This window comes from Harpia harpyja, chromosome 1 (assembly GCF_026419915.1).
Source record: "Harpia harpyja isolate bHarHar1 chromosome 1, bHarHar1 primary haplotype, whole genome shotgun sequence".
In the NCBI taxonomy this organism is placed as follows: domain Eukaryota; kingdom Metazoa; phylum Chordata; class Aves; order Accipitriformes; family Accipitridae; genus Harpia; species Harpia harpyja.
The window spans coordinates 88,081,818-88,105,482 of NC_068940.1; the positions used below are offsets into that span (position 1 = coordinate 88,081,818).

Consider the following 23,665-nt stretch of genomic DNA (forward strand, 5'->3'; position numbering starts at 1 on the left):
GATAGAAGATCCAGTTATTTGTCTGCCTTCTGGAGATCATAAATAATTTTTTTTAATGCATTCTGACATGAAAGTTCTTGCCACTGCCCTCAGTCACTTAATCTTTTTTATATCTGAGGACTATCACTTACATTTAGGACTAGGACAGTCAAATAGCCCAACTACAGAACTCAAGCATACCAATTCACTCATTTAAGAGATTTCACAACAGCTGATGATGTCGCTTACCAAATAAAATCATTCTTTAAATCCAATACTCACCAGACCTGCTGAATGAGGCTGTGAATGCATGGACCTCATGGATGACATACTGGTCTGGTGCATGTATCCATATCCCTGGGACTGGCTTTGCTGATATGCCCCAGGGAGAACAGGGGCTGTGTGTTAAAGAAATACAGACACATTAATTAAGTTTTTAAAAAAGTCCTTATCTAGCATTTTGTAGAAACTGTAGATTATTTGCATTGTAAATAACAGTTCCTCAGTATGAAACAGTTCAGAATTATTTCCATATACAACATAAGGCTTTCCATAGGTTGAATTACACATAAATGTAGCCAAAGCCATAGCAATATATCCACAAACACTGTCAAGGTTAGTTGGAAAGAAAAGCTCAACATATCTTAAGAAGTCTGACCACAAAAAGGTGTACAAAAGCTTGAGACACCACTAACTCAATTTTGATACTGCCACAGATGACGGACTAAATATCATGTGCCATAAACTGCCATTTTTAAAGGAAAGATTGATGAAAAAAGCTATATACTAATACAGTTTTGAAATGTTTCAGTAGAAATTCTCTGCAATTAGTTCTTAACTCATTGCAAACTAACTCATATTTATTGGGCTATGAACAAAGAAGGACTGTGATTCACAGGAAGAGATAGAAATGTAAAAAAGTGAGCCCACGGTTGGGTTTCTTAGTTTATTCTGATTCCACCAACTTTCTTAGCCAAACACAGAGATCAATGGTTACTTAAGTATTTCCAAGTCCACCTTTTTCAGTATCTTCCTCTTACCACAGAATTGTTCCATCTCTTTCACACATATTTTATTCACATTATGTTAACAATTACATTATTTTAACAATTCTGTATGCTAATCATTAACATGTTGACTTTTATTGTACCAAGATCTGCTGAAAGAGTTATTAATACAACCAACAAGGAGTCCCTACCTCTACAGCTTACTAGGAAAGCATTCGTAAACCTTCCATAACTGCTCAAACACCTTACTTCAGCAAGACCAAAACAGAATGCGTTAAAAACATGGTTGATCAAAAAATCTGTGAGAAATAAGCACAGCATAAGTGATTACTCACTATTTTCCTAGCAAACCCAATAAGCATTTTTAAAGCAAAATTAAGAGACTGAAGTGGTTTTCAAAATCTAAAGATTAAAAGTTTAGTCACCGCACATTTGTGCATGTTTTGAAGACTCTCACGCACTCTGAGAATAAAGACTTCTGGCTTATATGGAGGTTATTAGCCCATGCCCACTGTTGTTTACCAGAATTTTACTAGTTCAACTGGAAATTCATTTAGCTACACTGAAAAGAAAATGCATTTCTGTTGCTACTTCTTCAAGTGGTCCATCTAGCTGGTATTCTAACTCCTCTGACAAAAGCCATCTTTTGCTTACAGGAGATGGAGACCATGCGGCCCATGAGTCAAAAATCTTCAAACATGGAATCATTCAGCAGTCTGACACTTTCTGAGATACATCTCTTGGTCTTGCTGGGAAGTAAGAACCACTTCAGGAGCACCCATCACACACAGAATCAAAAAGGAGCAAAGCTAATGTAGGATTTAATGGGGTTCAAAATGTATGGAAGGACCCAGGACTTTTAAAATGAAAAAACATGGGAGAAGCAGGAAACCTGCATTAAAAAAAAAAAATTAGGAGAAGTATTTATATTTGCAGTAATAATACTCTGTCCTTCTCTGCTTCTTCAGCGATCAGGACAATAAATGCATGTGAAAAAGGATTAACGAGAAAATGTTTGCTGAACTGCTTCAGAAAGAAAAGTCAATCTTGTGCTTTCAGCAAGGTGTTTTACCTATCCTGCTTCCCCAGCTAACAAAACCACTGATTTTAACAAAGGTTCTTCTTAAAACATCCATTTAGTTTTAGTTAGCATATTCAAATGCACCAAGTATGTAATTACAATTTGGGATGTTACTTTTTGCTCTACTATACTTGTAAAGATAAGTAACACTGTATATTTAACTTGGGTTTTTCTGATTTAGAAAACATGTTTCAAACTATTGTAATGAATAGATTGCTTTGTTAAGTGAGTGAAATTAAAGTGATACACAGTCAGATGCAACACTGGAACATGATGAATAATGGATGTTTTAGGAGTGCCAAGTTCATTCTAATCACATATGAGTACAAAGACATTTTAAAGCAGTTTAATCATCAGAGAATTGCTGCTCATTAACATGTTCACAGGATTGTCATGCATTAAGTGAATAGTCCTAAGTAGTTCATGAAATAATTTATGTTTCAGTGTTGTTACAAGCTATTTCTACATGACCAGATGTAGCCCTTCATGAGAAAATAGAGAAAAACATCATTTAATCAAAGGTTCTGCGATCAAGCTGGAATGAATGTATTTTGCCTAATTCACCACCAGCATAAACGTAGGTCAGTTCATAGAAGCCAACGGAGTCTCATCTCCTCATACCAGCAGTAAATTGGTTATGTGGGTTGAAAACACACAAGCTGAAAACAGCTTAAACTTTTTAACTTAATAGAAAGCAGTATCTTAAGCTGACAATGGCCGCTGATCTGTGACTGCCCACTCTGCAGCTACAAAGGGCTGGTAGCTCTTCCCTGGTCCCCGGCAGGGGCAGACACCCTGAGAGTACCTTTCTTCTTCCTAAAGAAGTGAAGACACTGGTAGAAACTTTTTACTCTTGATTCCTTCTCCCCAAAACAGATCTTTCTCAATTCCTACCAATCAACCCTTGTCAGTGTAAGGCAGCAAGTGTACTGATGGCCAGCTTCATTATAGCCTCCAAATTGACAGGCTTATTTTGGGGAGGATAACTCATGCCTCCTGCCCCTGTGACAACTGTCAGCAGCAGGTCTGAGACGTTCTTTCCTCTTTTGTAATCAGCTTCTCACAATCTAAGAGAATTCTGTCAAACTGTCTCAGCAAACCTGTTTGCTAATTTACCTGCAACAATAGAAACCGTAAACCCAGAAATAAAAAAAAATAAAAACCCAGGAAATAAAGCATTTCTTCCAAAGCAGGAGAAATTTTGGGAAGCATTAGAAGCTGAAATATTAGAAAAGATTCTATACAATCAAAAAGAAGGAATTTCTAGGATTAGCTTTGCTAATTATCTTCTAGTCCTTTATTTAGGTATCATATATATGAGCATATATATCAGCAGATATCAGTGTTGAAGACACTAGATTGAATAATTCCACCTTTTTTTTTCCATTAAAAGAATACTGTAGTAGGGCTGCAAAAAACGACCAATAGTTTTTAACAATTTTTTACAAAAAATACTTAAGAAAACTCCAGATGGTTGCCTATTTGGAAGATAATTTGGGAATCACATAAATAAGCAGGCTAGTGAAGAGACAACAGATCTGAGCTGTGTTCCTGGTGATGTACAGATAATTCAAGGTGAGATTAAATGATGCAGAGAAAGAGTTTGACTTTCCACCATCATCATCACCCATAGTTAACTGCAATCTTTTGGCTCAGACCAAAGTATAAAGTTCTATAACATCACGGACTGCAGCAGCAGCAAAAAGCAATGGTTTTAGTTAACCTAAGGGAACAATAAAACACAGTGGTGGAACATGAAATTCATTTAGCTGAAGCCAGATTTATTGGTGAGGGAGCTGAGGGCTGACCATTGCTCCCAGAAGTAGAGGTGGATGTTTTTTCTCCTTGCATTAAGACTTTACCAGATGCATTCTGATGTATCAAAACTTACTTTTTTTCTTGTCCCACTTACCCAGCAAGCCAGATATCCATTTTAAATTATCTACTTGAAGAAATTTATCGTATATCTCTTACTATGTCTTTATAGGCTTCCCCAGAGAAAAGACAGAGAAAAATGAATGAACATGATAAAAGGCAAACAGAGAGGAAGCCTCCAAGAAAAAGAAGAAGCTGAAAGAATGATAACAAGTATCAACTTGCTGCAGCAGCCAATGGGGTCTGCACAGCGCATACCGATCAGGACATGCTTTGAGAAGGACTGGGAAAGAAAAAGGTCAGACTGTGGCAACAGGAAAGGTATAATTAAGAGAGCACTGTATAATTACAAGGTTAAAAAAAAGTTTATGCTAAAAAGAAAAATCATTTAAAGGGTAGGTTCCAAGATATATTTTATCAAAACCATACTTAAACTCTTTCATTCTTTTGTACAGCAGACCCTCAACAATCCATGGTAAAACAATGTATCCCCACTGCTAACTACTGCAATTTTGCCATTTACTAGACCAGATGTAAAACAACAATCGCTTCATTTACTTACAGACATCATGCAGTTTTAAGCATTTTTCTTCACTTCATATTTTGATGCTATCTCAATTCATGGTTTCACTACTAAGACTTCAGAAAACTCACAAAGAATATTGCAACATTTTGTAACAACAACAACATGAGAGAGCAGGAAGTAAAAAAGGACAATGATTATTATGTGCTTAATTCTAGTGCCTGTAAGACACTAGAAATCAAGCTGTAGGTTTTCTGAGGAGCACAAAAGTTGCAACAGAGCCAGAACACAGCATCATCATATGTCTCTGTGTTACTGACATTATGACTAGCTCCCCCAAAAGAGATGAAGCTGTTACGGGAATCATGTTGCTCCACATATACTGAAGTCCTTCCCCTGTTTTGCCTTGCTGCTGCCTCATTTTCCACAGATTGCAATGCCTAGAGCAGGCCTCATGGCCTTACTTTACAAGGCCTCTCCCACAGCTTTCAGTTCCTTCTTTCTTTTGCCCTTCCCTTTGAAGTTACTCAGCTATGTCCCATGCAGCAGAAAACATTGTCAAAGTAGTGATGTAATCAGATGTGGGTAAGTGTAGGTCTAGATTACACTTCTGGGGTGCTCGGGTACACCCCACTTGTTGTTCCTGTGGATGGGCCGCTGCCCAAACTGCACAACCCCCTTGACCACTTCCCAGTCCAAGTTACAGGAATACGTAGCTAAGGAAATTCGGCCTTAGAGTAAACTGTTACTGCTGTGTTGAAGCTGGTGGATAATAACAACTGATACCTTTTTAAAGCCTTCTCTAGAAAGTGTCACAGAGGTAACTTTGGTTACAAACTCTGGCTTGGTACTTTATTTTTTTGTGTTCTATCACTTTCCCCAGACATTGGCTGCTGCTCCCCATCATTAAAATATTTAAAGTGATTTGGGTTGGAAGAGACCTCTAGTTATAATATAGTCCATTCCCTATTTAAAATCAGGGCCAAATTTGTAGTTAGGCTGGGTTTCTTCAGGCCTGTCCTGTCAATTTTGAGTTCAGGATGGAGATTTCACTACACCTCTTTGGGCAACCACAAACCCTATAATTCCTCCTGTTTATTTCCCGTGCTGTGTATACTCCTGTACAAGCTCTTGAGATGAGCTCAGCCCAGCAGTGCATTAAACATACAAGCATCTTGAGAAACAGTTTTAAGGAGAGATTTGAAGAAGTTTAACACATTAATTCTGCAGAAGTTCACAAACAGCAGGATAAATGGAACATAATTGTTGTCAACCAAGAATTTAATGAGAGTTTTAAAGAAGGCCCATATCACAGGCTAATCAGAAACAATAATCTTGATACTCTGGCAGCAAGTAAGGCAGGATAGATATGATGAGGATAAGATGTGAAAGACATAAAAAGAGAAGAAAAGTAACTTGACTGCTATGACAGATGAGCTTTTAGCAGGCTTTTAAAGATGATGTGCTAAACATCATTCTCTGTTAAAGTTAAGAGTGTTGGAAGAATTCAGCAGGAGTCATGAGGTAATAAGTCTCAAAGAGGCTACAGGCAGTCCATCCCTGATTCCCATGGCATATCTGAGGTTGATGCTCCATGAGCTGGCTAAGGCAATCTAACACTCCCACCACCCTTTCTCTTCCTTTCAGCTGGGTTGGTTTTCTGTTGGCTTGGTGAGCTAAGTCAGCTCAGCAAGGGATCAGACCAGTGACAGATGCAGTGCAAGGAAGGAGACAGGACCAGGTACCCAAGGCCACAGGCAGCAGAAGGCAGCAAACTGCTAGATCAGCTCAGCTGTCCCAAGATATGTCCCTTCAAGCACCTCAACTCTGTGCAAGCTCCCTCTGCGTTCAAACCACAAAAGAGCTGAGCCTCTCACAGATGCTTCCCTCCAGATGTCCCAGCATCCAGCTCCAAGCAATGCATCCCATGTAATGCAGAATGCTCCTGAGTACTAGCATGTGGCATGCACTGTTCAACTACTTGTATCCTAGGTCTCCACGGTATTTGAAAAAAGTCATAGTAGAAGTTTAGAGAAGATTAAGCCTAATGCGCCAGCAAGAGCTGTTTACTTGACAGTAAAAAAGGGTATCAGAGAACTTAAAGCCTTTAATGAGTGTGCAAGGACTGCCCAGAGATAGAGATGGTGAAGAGGCTGAGATGAGGTACAGAGCTCTGCAGCATCTCCATGGTACAGAGCAAGGGGATAGTCTCTAAAGGACACAATAAAAAAGCAGTCACAGCAGTACAGAGAACAAACAGAAGAGTACAGATATGTTAGATACTGATAACATCAGGAAAACCTCAGTAATAATTTTCCAGTGAAGAACTGATTGCCAAGAATGCGCCTGTCCCAGACTGGGATGAAAAGAAAAAAAATCTCAAAGGTTCATGCAAAGAGAAATTTTAAAAATCAGGTAAAGAAACAATTTTATGCCAATCATTTCAAAAGATCTAGGTTTAATTTTGATAATTTTCAATGTTTATTATAATTTGTGACTCTTCAAAATTAAATATATTTCAACATAAAGCTGGATTCTTTGTTTCAAAAATGTCAAGCTATAACCGTAACAATCTCAATACTGAATAAAATGGGGGTTTTTAGCACTGGGACATTAATCACAAGTGATCCATTCCTATAAAGAAGTTTGGCATTAAACTGCTATCTTCTGATGAACAATATTGAAAAATTCCCAGCCATCTCTAAAGTTAAATTGCTCAGCATTAACTTTTCAAATAAACTAGAAAATGGAAACACATACTCTAAACTGATTATAACTCTTATCTATTATAGAGTTTTATTATTTTCTAGTCAGCAAGAGTAGCACAGCACAGTCAAATTCACTGGGAATAGGTCAGACTGCATAAGCATATAAAAAGCACTAACCTGAAGACTGCAGATGGTGAGACCTGATACAGAACAGTGCTGTTTTTAGAACAGTAGAAAACAACATGGTAAGGCATCTTGGCATTTCTTCTTGTAACAGTAACTTTCCCTTCATTTCTTTTCTTTCTTTTTTTTTTTTTTTTTTCTTTTTCTTGCCCTTTACTCGTCAGTTAGGCTGCTTTCACGGATGTCTGAGCTACCAGGCTTGTTGCTCTCAGTGGTGCTGTCAGAAGCAGCAGTTTGCCTGCATACTATCCATTACAGGAGTCAGTATTAGTTAGTAAATTGGAATATCAAGCCCAGATATAATTAGGTTGTTGAAATAACAACCTGAAAGCATGGCCTAATTCACACAGGATGCTAATAAATATCTGCCATGCTCACTGACCTCATTAGAATTGAAGCTCTGAACTACTTGGAGTCAGTGGCAAATTCAGAACACTACAAGCTTAGGAAGTTTCCATAACCTAAATTACAAAGATATAAGAATAAACCATGCAATCTTCAAATACTTGGGAAAAAAAAATGATGGGGGGGGGGGATATCAACAAAATTATGAATCTTGTATTTAAAATAACTAACATTAATTACTCATGATGCAAAAAATCAAAATATCTCTACTCTCAAGACTACTTACTGACATACTACAATGGATAAAATAAAATGTTTTAAACTAAACTTCATTAGTGTCATGATTAGACTGTTTTAAGCACCATTATTTTATAACACCATTTTATCAGCTAGCAATAATTAAGCCTAACTATATGTACCCACCATGTAAGCTGAAGTAGATTATTATGGGAAATGAAGAATCATACAATTATAACTCTTCAAAGCAGTTTCAATAAAAGAAATTAAAATTTGATTTTGAATGAAATTACAACTGATCACACATAGCTGTTTAGCATATGTCAAAGAAAACAAAGAAATTTTGAAAGGAATGAGAAAAAGAACATCTAATGTGCTCATGCCACATGGAATCCTGTATTTTAGTCATAATTTGTTTTCCTTTTAGGGGGGGACTATCTCATATTTCAGTTACTCCTGAGAGAAAACATACAAAAAATTCACCTGTTCCAAAATTCCCGATTTGTATGAACAGCCAATATCATTAATACTGGTTACACTGGTCTTTGCTGTGTAAGTCCATCATGCATCCAATAGCAGATGGAGTGGGAATTTGGGAAGTACTAGCTGGTCCAGTGGAAGAACGGTTGGCAAACTGCCTCTCTAGTACATCATGGTCTATGTGTCTGGTCATTCAGGCCTTCTCCTTAACTCTTCATATTTTGAGGAACAGTGTATCAGTCAATTCCATTATATTCTTTTTCAGAGCAATCTATTTCTTGAGGTCCATTCTGGCCTCTCTGAGGGGTCTAAATCTCTGTACTGCAAAAAGCCAGTCTCTCATGGACATTTTTTCCTTTAAATAAAAGTAGTATGGCTTTCATTCCCCTTCAGAGGAACTCCACAAAAGGGCTATATTCAGAGAAAGTCCAGGCTAGCACAGTCTCCAGAAGCCATGTCTGCAAGCAGTATTAAATGTCATAGTCTAGAGAATAATGAAAGGAACCCAGGATGTCCTGTTTTCTGCTGTCAACATTAAAAGAAAGAGGACAGTCAACTGAACATTCACCTTCTTCATCAAAAGACAGTAACACAGGGAATATTTTTGCCAGAAAATGCTTGTGGATATTCCTTAGAGCATCATTTCTACTGAGGAACAGGGGGTGGAGGATACTGAGTCACAGCTGAAAAGCCTTTGCAGTCATTAACACATTATTGCAGTTGTAAAGCATCACAGACTTGTAAAGTATTAAATACATGTAATATTGTGCTCTGCCAACAGGAAAGGAGAAGAAGCTGGATGCCAAACAGTCCCTGCCTGTGACTGTGTCTGACTGTAGAGCAGTGAGGTGGTGAGTGGCAACTTCACAGCCTGCAAAGAGCACGAGCTAGTCCTGTCCTGGCAGCGCAGACAATTTTGATGAACAGAAAATGCCATCAGCTTCCCATGACTGCCTTTGGAAAGGCCATTTAGGACTGTAAGACCATAAAACACTCAGAAGAACAGATTTGATAAATGTAATTCCATAGCAGCCCCTTAAAATATAAGCTTTTTCACACAAAAGCTAAAGGTATTGGTTATAAAATAGGGTGGTAAATGATCTCCCAGGAAATTCAGTAAGTAAAACGTTTCAACAGGTTACCAGCCTTTAAAAATATAGGAAGAGGCTGTTCGTAGTGCTCACTCATACTGACATGTTTTTGTGGTTTTTTTACTAAAAACCAGGATAAAATAGAAGTGAACACAACACAAAATTACAATTTAGAATGAATGACAACAATTATTGTCTTCATCCAACTTCTATGAACAGTTGTTTTCGAGATTTTAAAAACTGTACGAAATCTATAGCAGACATTTAGAATTTTATGGCAGTTACAATCTACTTCACTTACAATTTAATTCACTTAAAATACAAACCATTTATCCCCCTTCCAGATCCCACTGACCAGTTCTTACTACAGCACTGAAAAAATAAAACTACCCTAACCCTAAAACTGGAGTCCTATTTGTCCCCAGTTTTGAATCCTAAAATGTCACTTTAGGGTTATGATGATGAACACAGACTATTCTAAACCACTTAAATGTAGAGCAACTGACAAAAAATTCCGTTTTGAATATTCAACTACAAGATCTTTTCTAGATGTTTAATTCACTTATTTTCCTCACAAAAGGAGATTTAATACATTAAATACTCTATTGCAACCTGAGGACAAAAGAATTACTAACTGGGACGAGAGGAGAATGGATTGTTTATTTGGAGCACAGTTTATACAGATGCCATGAGAGTGCGGAGGGGCTTGGCTGGTTGCTTTTGCTTTACCAGAATCATTGACCTTTCTGGATTGCAAAAATGATTTTGTTTTTACTATAGTTTCTAAAAGAAGAGGTCTTCAACTCATCTCTACATCTAATGCATGTATTCCCACATATATGTTCAACGTTATATTATGTGTTAGGAACTGTTCTAGCAGTTCAAATATAAAAGGAGTGCCCCCATTAATTTTATATGGATTATAGCAGAAAGTGCTATGAATATTCTTTTGGAATTAGTTGTCAATGGTAGCCATACAGTCCAAAGAGTTTAGCCTATGTATCTATTAGTAACTGGTGTATCATAATACTTACACATATCCCCATTTCTCCTACTGGTATTGTAACTGGAACATAACCAAATCACAGGGCATCCTGCTCTGGAGTTCTGAATACAAATTGCAGTCAGGATTTGGTGCCACTGACAAACAAATCCTGTTGCCAGCTGACTTTTTTGGCTGACATTCCACTTCAGCTGCAGCATGTCTCAGCTGAGAAAACAGAGTACAGTATGCCTTGCCTTTCCTCGCACACCGCACCACATTCTTTTATTTATGAAGGCACAAAATGTCTGAAAGCCAGCCTGAGGAATCCTTGGTCCTGGTGGGGCCACGGTGCACCACAGGAAGCTGCAATTCCTTCTTAAATTGTGAATAGGCAGGTTTTTGCTCTAGGCTTCCTCACAAATGGAAAGAGTTAGTAAAATGAAGGTTATGTTAACATGTTACACTACCCACATGCCTTCAATTACAATTTGAACTCACATTTACTGAACATCAACTGTTGCCCACTTGCATTAAAGAGAGAAGCCTGCAAGTTCTCACAGAAGCTGTGCTTTGATTTCTGTGCAGCTATTTACTTGCATAGTGGGTATAACCAATCTGAGCAATGGTGGAAGGATAGCATCAACCAGGATCGAGTATGTGACTGCACATAATTTTACTAATGATATTTATTGTCTACTGAATATAAAATCCTCTGAAGTGTATCAAAAGCTGCTCTAGGGGATCACACTGAATAACTGAAACAACTGCTTGCCAAGGGAGCCATTAACACTTCCAATTGTTGAGTCACTTGAAAATTTCCCCTCCACTTTCTGCTCACTAACCGTTTAAAGGAAAAAGGAACATCGAACTCAGACAGCTGGCAGGGTGAACAGAAGGATCCCCTGAACTGCTCCCACACTACAGAAATTGAAAATGGGATCTCTTCTGGATTCTCCTCCACCTGGATGTGTGGGAATTGCCTTTTGGTGCTGCCAGATGTCAAGGTGTGGGAGAGAAGCATGGGAATCAAAGATAGGCAGAGGGAATCTAAGCAGAAATATTTTGGAAGTGTGAAATGTAAAGTTCTCCCTGGAACATTAACTCATCCTCAGTGAATGTACACTGAATGAAAATGTGCTTTCAGATGAATCACAATTTATATCTTAATGTATTACAACCAATGTGGGATATTTAGTTATATTCCCAGAGCCCTAAATCAAACCTTCATCAAAACTTAATTTAACCCTCACTTGGAGTGTCATATGAAGTTTCAAGTTTTACATTAAAAAATAAGATTTTACAGATACTTTATACCTCTTTGTTATGGAAGACAATGAAGTCTAATCTTCCAGACTAATTTCTCTCATGTTCTGCATTAACAAAGCACTCAGCAGAGGACACTAGAAGTCCGATAGTCCAGACTAGGAGAGAGAGATTTGATAATCCTCAAACTAGTGCATAAATGTGGTCGCACTGCCGTTCTGGATTCCTAAATTTACATGGCTTAAAAGGTTGAAATGGATTATCCACAGGAGACCAAATTATATATTAAGCAGTCAGAAGTCTTCTTTTCACAGAAACTTACACAGAACTTAGCACATGTGTAATGAAGACACCCACTCTGTTTCTAACTGAAATCTGAACTCTCACAACTAACCTTGCATCTAATTTTCCTTCTTACCTCAAATCTAGAGGTGAAAAGGTATCACCTTTCTAACACCGGAAAAAGTCCCACTGTTTTCAAAAACTCCTCCAGCTGTAATGTCATTATTTTTAATCAGAAAAAAAAACCAAACCTTATGCCCTTTTGAGCATCAGGAATCGGTGCAAAACAGGAGGCAGAAGCTGAAAAAGCAAGACACATCTCCTTCAAATGAAAGGTACAGTTTTCAGAAGGGAGAGAGCTCTGTCTTGCTGCCTGAACAAGCACTGTCCTTTTGGGGTACAGTGTGGTTAAAGCAAACCTCTACAAAGGAAACTGTATCACTTCAGCAAAAATCTATTTGAGAAGGGAAGACCAGGATTCACTAGTTTGGAAGGAGTGTAAGCTCTCCAACAACGAAAACTGTTCATGTTAAATAATTTGTGGTATCAGACAGGTACCAAACATATGCATACACTTGTGCCCATATTACATACACAGAGAATTATTTAGCCAAGTTCAAAAGTATTACAAGAGGTTTATGGGTGATGTAATTATTATTTGTCTGCAAGCATTTGTACTACATTATACACTTAGGAAGAGAAAATCATCTGATTACCAAGACGGAAAAGCACAGTTTTACCATGACACTGTTGAGTGGAAGAAGACTATTTTTTCCCACACATTAGCTTTCAGGTTGGCAAACCTGCTGGGGGCTTGCATTTAAAAGAAGCAAAACCAAAGCATCATCTACTTCAAAACAAAAAAAAGCCAAACTCAGAAACAGATGTAAAAGTCTGGTAGATAAGGGAAGTGTGGATGTGACTGTCACCAAGAGGGAGTACACAAAGCGTTCTTTTGATGTGTTCTGCCTTCTGTGGCAGTGCAGCCTGCTGATACACTTGAAAAGGGACAAGAAACCCACAAAAGCCTGTAGTTCTTCTGTGAAATCTACAATTCCTCTCCCTCCAAATGCCATATTTGATTACTGGACTCCAGGGAACAATGTTACAGAAACGAGAGTTCAGCTACCTAGCATAAAAGAACCATTCTTCCTTGGCTGCCAGAGAAGAAAATACAACTGCTGTGTCATTCTGCTTGACCTCCTTAAAATGACAGAGCTTAGCAGCTGAATATGAAGAGGGGTGAAGGATTTCTGCCCTGTATTCCTGCTAGCTGCACCTGGAGATGGAAGACAGATCTCTGTATTACAATATAAAGAGCAGTCAGGTATTATTCCCTCTTTTTTAATTTGACTTGTCTTTTACTAATGGTGATTCTTCCCATCCTCAAAACCAGAGGGTTTTTTATAAAAAATGATGGGAAGGACAGAGCAAGGAAGGGAACCAAATCCTGTTTCTTTTCCTCTTCTTCTTCCATCTGTTGGCAGAAGAGAAGAGTATTACCACTGTCCCAACACAAGTAGACTCCTTGGCCAATGTACCAGGGGGCATCTCTGCACTTCCAGCATGTGAAATGAAGAGTTTTTTCCTCCATGTCATCTGACCAGTTTGTCTTCTGATAAGACTAACCAGGAGCAGAAGCAGCAGCACAGTTCCTTGTTCTAGAATTTTCTGTGGTACATATGGCTAGGTGTCGAAGACCCAGGGAAATCCTAAAAATAAACATTTTTAGATACAGAGCCACAGATACTGGTGTGTGCTAGAGGAAGAGAAGGAGACATCCCTGAAATCAGTATTTAAAACGTCAGTGTCGGGCTGAGGAACAAAAGCCCTCTCCATGAGCTGGTACACAGTGCGATGCTGTTGCGAGTAATACACAATAATACATGAAGTCTACATTTGCTCTTTGCAGGGCTGTGTTTACACTGCAGTTCAAACAATAGTTCTTCTAATGGCCTACAACATGTTCCTGCCTTAGTGAGGAAAGGAGAAAGATAACCCTTGGAGTTTGGAGAAAGGGAGGGGAGCAGGTTCAGCTACTCTGGAGACTTTCTTCTTCAGAAGGCTCATATCACACAAGGAGGACACACCACTAGGGAGATGAAAGGACTTACTGTTTCTCATTGACTTAATTTCCACTCCAAGCTATATAAAGACTTCAAAACTTTAAGTACCCATATCCCACAGGAAGATACTGCGGTACTATGTGTTCTGCAGTCTTCATAGACTTTGGAGTCAAATTGCCAGCATGCCCATTTGCCATATTTATCCCTCAAAGGTTGTTTGCACTAATCTTTTCTGGATCTGACCAATTGTTATGTAGTATCAATGAACTATCTTATATGAATTTTCAGTTTTCTTATAGCAACCTACAGGTTACTTTTAAGGTTGATCACAAAAATTAAGAGACTATCAAGATATAAGTGGAATTTCATGGTTTGTTGAAATTTGTGTATTTGGATGGCCAGTGTGACTAAAAGAAGGTAGCTTCCCAGGTAAAGGAAAAGTGAGAGACCTGAGTGTTAGTGGCAGACTCTTTTCATCAGAATAAAGAAAGGAAGACCTTAAGCCTCAGATCAAGGCCTCTTTGTGTTAATTCTCACTACTTGGTCTGGTGGCGGCAGGTGAACTGAATCTGAAGAACTTAGGCTGAAGGAGACAAGTGTAAATTGTAAACATGTAGCCATTCAGTTACACACTGGCTCCAACCAAATACATGAAATTTTAGCACTCATTTTTTAAATGCAATAAAAGGCACTTGAAAATTCTGTCCTAATATTCACTAAGGTTTCCTACATAACATGAGCTTTTGGGAGTACAGCAAAATTCATTTCTGTCTCCTACAGACTGACTTCTATGTAGGTTTTAAGATAATATGATGATGACTTAGAAAATAGCCAAGAAATCAAGTTGTTTCCCAGCAGAGTAACAATATATCCATGACTGAAAGGAACTGATACTCACCTCTGACTTTTCTCCATCTACAGACTATACACAGTTTAAAATAAGAATAAAGGGACACTTCAATACACTGAAAAATTCTGAACATATGGTAAGGAAAAATGTATATATCATGTCTATATGCTGATGCACACCAATTAAACTAGAAGGTAAGAGGAAACAGAAGACAAAAAAAGGGAAGGTCAAAAGCAAAAGGGGAGAAAACCAATGTAAAAGGTTTCAACTAAAAAGAAAAAAGGGTGTACCAGGGACAAAAAAAGTTAAATTCATCTATGGCAGGATGTTCATTGAGATCATTTTAAAGTAGAAACCTTCAGACTGAAAGCAAAACTTGGTAATATTAAATAAAATCCTGCTGATTTAAATCAAAGAAAAACAGGAGAGAGCTAAACAGAGAGACAATAAATTGAAAGATAATTAAAGTAAAAACTGAGAGAAGGAAGAATATTAGAAAGTGAAATGAAAACATCCTGCAGTTGAAACAGGGTTGAAGGAAAGCAGCATAAAAGGACTCTGAGAACTAAAACAAAAGGAGGAACCCTATGGAAAACACTTTCACTTGAACTATAATGCAAACAAAATGTGTACACAAATTGTTGCATAATGAAAGACAGAGGAGAGAGAGAATGAATAAATAACAGTGGAATGAGAATAACAGTGATACTCTTTACTGCAGACGGATCTTCTCATTCCAAACACACTACAAGGAATTCTTCACCTCAAAATGAGTCAAAGACCAATGCAAAACAGAAGTGACAAAAACGGTAGCCCTAGAAGCAGTGCCATGGCTCATCTGCTATCATCTGGCCAGTCATCAGGATGCTCTGTTCTAGTAGTAGACAAATGTGTACAGTCACTTCCCTGCCATCATGGCAAAGCCTGGAATTTGTTCCAGTAGTAGCTGAGTGACCCCTGTAGATACTAGGTTAACTTCCTTAAGGGCAAGCTTCCGCACTCTCAAAGACTTAAATTCTTCGACATTTTAATCCTAAACCAGAATTTCCTCTGGTGGCAGTATTTTGTTTCTTTGCTTAGTACAAACAATGGGCCTGAAGAAAAGTATTAATTAACCTTAAAGGTTTACTTGCAGCCTTCACTTTATCTTGCCACTGTTTGAGCAACTGAGCTTGGTTTCTGTGATTGGCATTGGATCATACACCACAAATTCATTTCCATATGTTACATCGTACCACATATTAACACTCTAGTGTTAAGAAGTCCTTTCCCCGCCTCAGTCTCCGGAGATGGAACTACTGTGAAGAATATATAGAGAAAGTGTTCTAAAACAACAAGCCTTTTAAAAAAAAAAAAGTCTCCAATACTGTGAACTGGTGCTACTTTCAAGCATTTTTACCCTTGCCTTTGGGGGAACAGAAGTACACAAAATGGTCTTGAGCAATGAGGGTATGAGCTAAATGCCATTTTCACTTACTGAACTAAGTTATTAGCAAAAGACGGTAGATCAATTTTACATGGAGACCTTGAAATAGGAGAAGATATCTTTATAAAAATACATGGTTTAGCACAACTTCGGAGAAACACTGTAGAGACTGTGAATACAAAAAGTCCAAATAGGCAATACCTGTGTTCCTTTCTGTCATCAGTCACCGAAAACTCCGTAATTATACGTAAATGGGAGTTATGTGTAAAAGCAATTCATCTCCTTTGTGGAGTAGATGGTTGAAATACAAATACAACTGTCCAAAGTAATGCAAGACTGGAACAGGTGTTGAGCCATAAGAACCAGATCATCCTCTCCTGGTGCCGGAATGCAGATTAACAGGATGGGACCTTACTTGTAGGGGAGGAAGAGGAGCAAGACAGTGAGTGTGAAAAGAACTAGGAGAAAAACAGTGTGTACGATTGCACAGAAAATCAGGACAGACAGAAAACATTTTATAAAGAAACTCAAAAAAACCCAGCTGAGAAATTTGTTGGACGCAATGCTCTCTAGAAAGACCTGAATTGAAAGCAAAGAAACTGTCTCTTTTTCTTTTCTGTTGCTTTTTTCCCTACAGTGTTCTGTGAAGAAGGAACTGTCTGCTCTGTCTTTATAAACAAAAATAAATCTGACATCCATATATCTCAACTTCTCTTTCTGACGAAAATAATCTGAAAAAGCTTCCCAAAAATGAATGAATAGCTCCATGTCTGAGAAGTTGCAACACCAGTGTTAAAAGCAGGATTGAAAGAGAGAAAACATTAGTTTCTGTTCCTCTTTAGCCAAGCTGAAAATAACTATTTGAAAAACAGCTGAGAATTTTGCAAGAACTAATGTGGCATCCAACTGTTTCTGTGAAGTGCTACAGAATGGCTTGCAGGTAAAAAGGAAATCTTTGTATAGGTGGTAAATAATTACAAAGCATTTAGGTAGACTGAGAAGCTCTTAGTGCAATACCTTCTGTCCAGTATGGCAAAAAAATTCAGTGATACCATGAAGTAATAAAGTCAACCTTGAAAAACACTAACAGGGAGAAGCTGCAAAAAGGATAGACAAAGCTGAAAAGTAATTTCAAAAAGAGAATCAAAATGTAAGTTCATCACTTGCATCAGGCTTGCTGGAAAGCATTAACAATTGTTTCCTATCCAGTTTTACCTGCAGTAGTCTAAAAGGGAGAACAGGGATTTTCCTGAACTCACATCATGCAAAAATATACTGATTTTGCAGGGAAAGTTCCCTGGGAGGCACACTTGGCTCAGCTCAACATCATCATCTAAAATAATGGTCAGGGAATCAAATAGGAAGAAGTAATTCTAGTGAACAACATTATTAGCCTCCCTGTGTTGCTGTTACTGAAATTCCCCAAAGACAAGAGAGAGAGTTATTTAGATCCAAATAAGCCTTTAACATCTGGTATGAAGCCAGCGACCCAGATAAGGGCTGGGAGGGGTGGTTAAGGAACAATTCCATCAGCAGTGGCAGTAGAAGACTTGAATTGTGGGTCAAATATCAGCAAAGGTATCTAGAATAAATTAGCAATTGAACAACATAGAAATATCTGAAAGATCATGAGACAAGGCCAAAGACACGTAGAGGTTGTAAAATTGGTCACAGGTCTGCAACTGTCTCATGTTGGCGCACCATTAGATTGAACTATTGCCAGTAAAAAACACTGCTAGATATAAAAGTACAAACCCCATGAGAAACTGCCATGAAATATCAGCAAAATGCATTTGGTTCTCATTTACTGTGGTATGCCATAAGACATACTGTATAAAGGTCAAAGGCAAACTCATCTTGTGGCTATGTGCTAAACAATGTTTTGGATGGGATGCTGCCATGAAAAAGGTTGGTATTTTTGACCAAGGATGCTATCTTCTGCTGTTTTCTTCTGAGTGTGTTCACAGAAATGGCATTTTCTTGTAAATCATTAGGATTATGTCAAATTACTTAGCTCTGGAATTTATTTCTCCCCTGCAATGGGAACTGTCTGCAAGTGCTCAAACCCTGGCTAGCCAGCTGGGTCAAAAGCGGAAACAATATCTTGCTAAAATATGTTGATCTTGGCAAGGACCTATTCAACACATCACCACAACAATAGATTTAAATAGAGACACAAAAAGCAAGCTTGCTAGTGCCAAAACAACTGGGAAAATAAAGCCCACTTCCTATTCTCAATATGGCAAGTAATAAAAAATATCTGTTAACAATCAAATCAAGCTGACAAAGCAATGTTAAAATGGCTTGGAACAGAGCCAAAAAAGATCAGAACAGATACAGAGAGACAATATGCACTGGGCTGCGAAGCCCACTTCACATCATCACAGGAAGAGACATAAAACCCAGCATGATGTGCATTATTGCTATCATATATTAAAAGAGTTGGGCATATAGTTAAAATATCAAATAAAGATGAACAGACATGATATAAGGGATTACAGTTCTGTCAAAGATGTGTGTTTCTTTCTTTGTTCAGAGTTAGTTCTTCAGTCTGAACACTTTCTTCCTCACCCGTTCTTAGTCAGAGCTGCTTGTATGTATTTACATGGCACCTAACACAACGTACACTCCCTAAACATTAGCCACTATAATAACATATTACTCTGGCGAGTGGGAGAACATAAACAGGCACACTTTACAATTAAGATGCCTTAAAAACTTCTAAAAGCATGAGTAATTCAAGGATGCCAGGCAACTAAAAGGTAGCAACAGCTTTACTCTTAACATCTTCTTAAAAAAAAAAAATTAATAACCTTTTGATAACTTTTTCAATGCACCTTCTTTCACAACTGAGAAGTAGAAATCACTATTTTTTAAAAATACATATTTAGAATGCAATGTTTCTGAATATTTACAATTCATCAGTCAATCTAGCACACACTGTAATGCCACTAGGATGTCTAGACCTTTATTCATCATTTTCATAAATTTTGTTCTAATCTATGGCATCAAACAGATGCAAGATGTGGTTTTGTACCTAGGAATGCAGGTTCGTCAAAGTATTCTAATATTAATCCATGTTAAACAATATCAGACTATATAAGCTTCCCAGCTGAGTATTAACTCTGGTTCCAAAACTGCTGAGAGTATAAGAAAACTTTCATATGTGAGAAAGTTACAAGTTGATACACTTTTTCTTAGGATGGAAACAGAGTCTCACAAGCACCTGCATAGTTTAATATGGGAAGAAGTACTTCAGTCACTAAAATACTATTATATGCTTGATTTTCTCACTGAAAGCACAAGGTAATTTTTTTTTTTTCACTTCAGAGGTGTATTTCTTTCAGCTACATTGTGTCTTTCAAGAGAAAAAAAAAAAAAACAGATTCATGTACATTTTGCAAAAACACAACACACCTTCTGTTAAACATTGTAAATGGGAGTTAGCAGGGCTTTTGGACTGACAGTGTTACCAAAATGGTGAAGGAGAATACACGATAAAGCAATACGGCATGCAAGAAACTGTGCAGTCTTGAGATTTTGCTTTGCTTCCTTAATCAATCAGGCAATAGCTTACATAGTTTCTAATGATTTGTGACTATACAAGGATACGGAGTTAATACAGGCCTGTGAGGTCTCAACACACTGTCGTAGTGTCATTAGTGAAAAAGGTGGGAATAAGGGGTACCTCCTTCGTCAGATGGCCTTGTTATCTCACTGCAGTAAGAAAAGGTAGGGTTCGTGTCAGAGCCATCTGATTTATAATCTCCCAAACTGGTAGAATGTAAATACTGCTTACTGTAACGGCTTGCTCTTTCTACAAAGGTAGAAAGAAAGAATATCACAGTAAACAGATGACAGAAGTGCAAAGATGAGCAACCACAAAAACCCCAACACTGCTAACATTAATATTCATACACTGATGGCATTAAAATTAAAGTGAATTGTTCACAATTTTGTATCCATTTTCAACACCATTAGTTCAAAAGGTTGCTTCAAAATCAGACACAACTAAGCATGTTCTCTGCTTTAAAAGAATAGCAGAAATGGAAGGTAGGATTGAGATACGGGGAAAAAAAAGGGATGAAGATGAAGCATATGAAAATTTCCAGTGGAAAATCAAAATGTTCCTTTATCTCAGCATACATACAAGTTGATCATACAAGTGCATCTGGAAATATTGCTGTATGACATTTGAAGGAATATTTGAAGTTCCACTATCAGTAGCAAAGAAAATACATGTGTGGAATTAAATGTTCAAAATAAACACTTCTAGGGGGAAAAAAAAAATCCAAAAACTTGTAGAGGCAAAACATTGCTGCATATTATTACACTACCTTCTCTCCTTTTCCATCTACCCTTAAATTATGAACACCTTGGAGTTGCAAACAATAGCACAAGGCATACTATCATGTGCCATATAAGCAAAACATGCATAGAAAATAAATCAATTTCATAAATAGGCCACCTTTTACATCTCTGAAATTTTAGTAAGGTCCAACTATTTGAAAATTCTACTTATAGTGAAGACAAAATAGGTCAATGCTTTTTAAGTGACTGCTTGTGAGTTGTATGAAAAACTGTTGTTTAGGGTAAGATTTATTTCACTATTTCTTATCTGCACACGTGATTACAGCTGAAGTTCCTATAAAACACTGCTTTTAACAGTTACATATATATATGAAAACATACTTATAAAACATATGGCTGGCACATTGTCCTGAAAGTTTACTGTATCAACTTAGTTTCATAAACATAAAAAGCTGAATTGGGGAAAAGTCAGGATATAAGCAATACCAGAAAGCATATGCAGACTCCTAGACTGAATATTGTCCTCCAGAGGATCAATGTCGAAGATGGAGCCAGGATCTGTGCGCCAAACTTTAAGATCTTTTCCCAAAGCACAGAAATTATAAGACAGACAAACAACAAAGGGAGTAAAAGCATGAAAGGAATGAGTTTTAACAATCAGCAAACAATTTCCTTCATCTAGAAATTAACCAAAAGATCTAGATATTCACCTGAAAGGACCGGAAAGCATTCATTTCCTGCTTAAAGGAACTTAGTGCATTCATTTTAAGCATTGACATTATTTTAAGGAGACTTTTTCTCCCAATTTTTGTTTTCCTCTTCTAAATATGACTATAGTATTTTCTTAAGTCTAAATAAATGGAAACAAGTTAAATATCACATACCAGAGCTCTTTTCCACTAGAAGAACCAAAATGATCAGAGCTACAAGATTATGTCCCCAGTCCACCAACAGCATCCTTACTCCACGGAGATACTGCAGTATATATCCCTACAGCTGACAGCTGGCAGTATACATCTCTACAGCTGACAGAGGCACTACAGGCCCTCCTTTGCATACAGTAGAGATCAAGTCAGCCTAATAAGCAAAATCAGGGGCATAGTTCATCCTACCCAAAATAAACTTCTACAAGTTGCTCAATTCATATGAAGTATCCATCTTTCTTAATTAATACAAAAAAAGGCCTAGGGTGACAAATTCAGCTGTAGAAAACTACATTGTAGACATCTACAGTAGGGTACAATGAAGCCCACTCTTAACTAGTAATTCTCTTTGTCTTCCAAATATCTAAGTTTCCTGGGACACAGACTTACTGTTGATCCACTACTGAAAAGCATTTTTGGAATTCAATGTATGGATTCAATAACAGTAGTAATCATAAAATCTCCAGCTTTAATTCATACAAGTTAGCTATTAATATCTCTTGAATTCACTTGCCTGAACTGGATATTGAAAGAAAAAAGAGTCAATCAGAAGTAATTAGTTTCATATCTGAGCTTAAGTTATAATCACACCAGAAAAGTGAATACAGATTCAACCATGTTTTTAATAAACCTTTAACAAGTAATTACAGTGTTGTACAAGGTAAGAGGAGGCTTATAACAAATGCAGAAGCAGCTACAGTGTAAATTATTGATCTACTCACATCAATCTAATATATACAATTCATATCTGCTATGTCTAAAAATATAAAAATCATTTAATCTCTTCAAACCAGTTTAAAATAAAACCTTGATGTAAAGTACAATCAGTTAAAGCACAAATCTACCAGATCACACCTTTTTACTTGTGGTTTGCTTCTTGGGCAGACCTGTCTGCAAGATTTACTCAATGCATTGGAAGTGGGAAAAATAATTGTCTTCCCAACTTGGTCCTTTTGCTGGTTTGACTGGTATCAAGCTAAATAATGGGTTGGTAGGTAAAGTAGGACTGTGGGGATCCCAAATATGTCATGTTTCAAATGATTAATAGCCTAGAGGCAATGGAAAGAACAGACAGAGCTAATAAAATAAATCCCATGGCTTTAGAATACATTCAATTGTATGTACATTATGTGTTATCTACTGCAACTCCCATAAGGTGAGGCATAGTGCTAACTCCTTCTTGACAAGATGAATAAAAGCCAATGCAAAATCTTTTGATAAACTATGTGTTAGTCCTAACAGTGATAAATTATGCAACTACATAAAGCACTGACAGGCATGAAATGGGTGGGGGAACTGGTGAATGCCCAGCTTCTGTCTGATCATGCCTTAATAAGTAAAAACATAAGTACGGCTTCATGGCAGCATCAGTGCAGCAGCCATTGATTTGTATTGATTTTATCTATCTCTGTAATCTGAAATAACACAGTTAGAATCTTGGCAATTTATAGCGCCAATCAATTTTAACTTCCTGGTAACTTTTGCCAATTTAAAATATCCTTATACTCACATGAGAATCATGGAGCCTCTTTAGTCACAGATCCAAAGCTCAGTTAGATTAATTCATTTTGATGAGTTTAGAATGGTTTGGCATGGTTAAAACTAGTGCCTATTTTCCAAAGCAGAGGCATTAATTTTAGCAACCAGGCATTTGAAAAAGTTGTTACAGCTTTACCAATAAAAAAACAACCAGATGGACTCTAACACAGAGGTACTTTTCCTAACTGGCTGAACAATTACCAGCTAGGAAAAAACTCAAGAGAGTCATAGTTGTTTTTTTCAGTCTGTGATTTTTTTTTTCTAGCTGCCAAGGACATTCCATGAGCACGGAGCTCACTGCTTCTTTTTAAACAAGCAAATATTATAATTGCAGTTCACTCTGAAAAAGCATTAGCTGAAATGTCACTGGGTATTAGGCTCACAGGTTTGTCATGGCCTCTTTCCTTTAAATAATTGTACTACTTTTTCTGTTTTGTGAGCACAGGGAGTTAAGAATTCCTGTGTGTTTTGATACTGGAGTATTTTAAGGTGATAAACAGTACTAATATTT

At 37.4% G+C, this 23,665-nt stretch overlaps 1 protein-coding gene across 3 annotated transcripts in view; it reads right to left on the reverse strand.

The window, feature by feature from the left end:
• NEBL (nebulette) overlaps positions 1-23,665 on the reverse strand; it is a 278,197-nt gene that overhangs the window by 10,107 nt on the left and 244,425 nt on the right. Inside the window, exons 23-25 of one of the 3 annotated variants that reach the window (XM_052803995.1) lie at positions 21,179-21,271; positions 20,070-20,198; positions 262-377 (exon numbers count right to left, since the gene is read on the reverse strand). In XM_052803995.1, the coding sequence (XP_052659955.1) occupies positions 262-377; positions 20,070-20,198; positions 21,179-21,271 (338 nt within the window). The remainder of the gene's footprint in view (positions 1-261; positions 378-20,069; positions 20,199-21,178; positions 21,272-23,665) is intronic. The other 2 variants (XM_052803980.1, XM_052803987.1) reach the window with 2 other exon arrangements.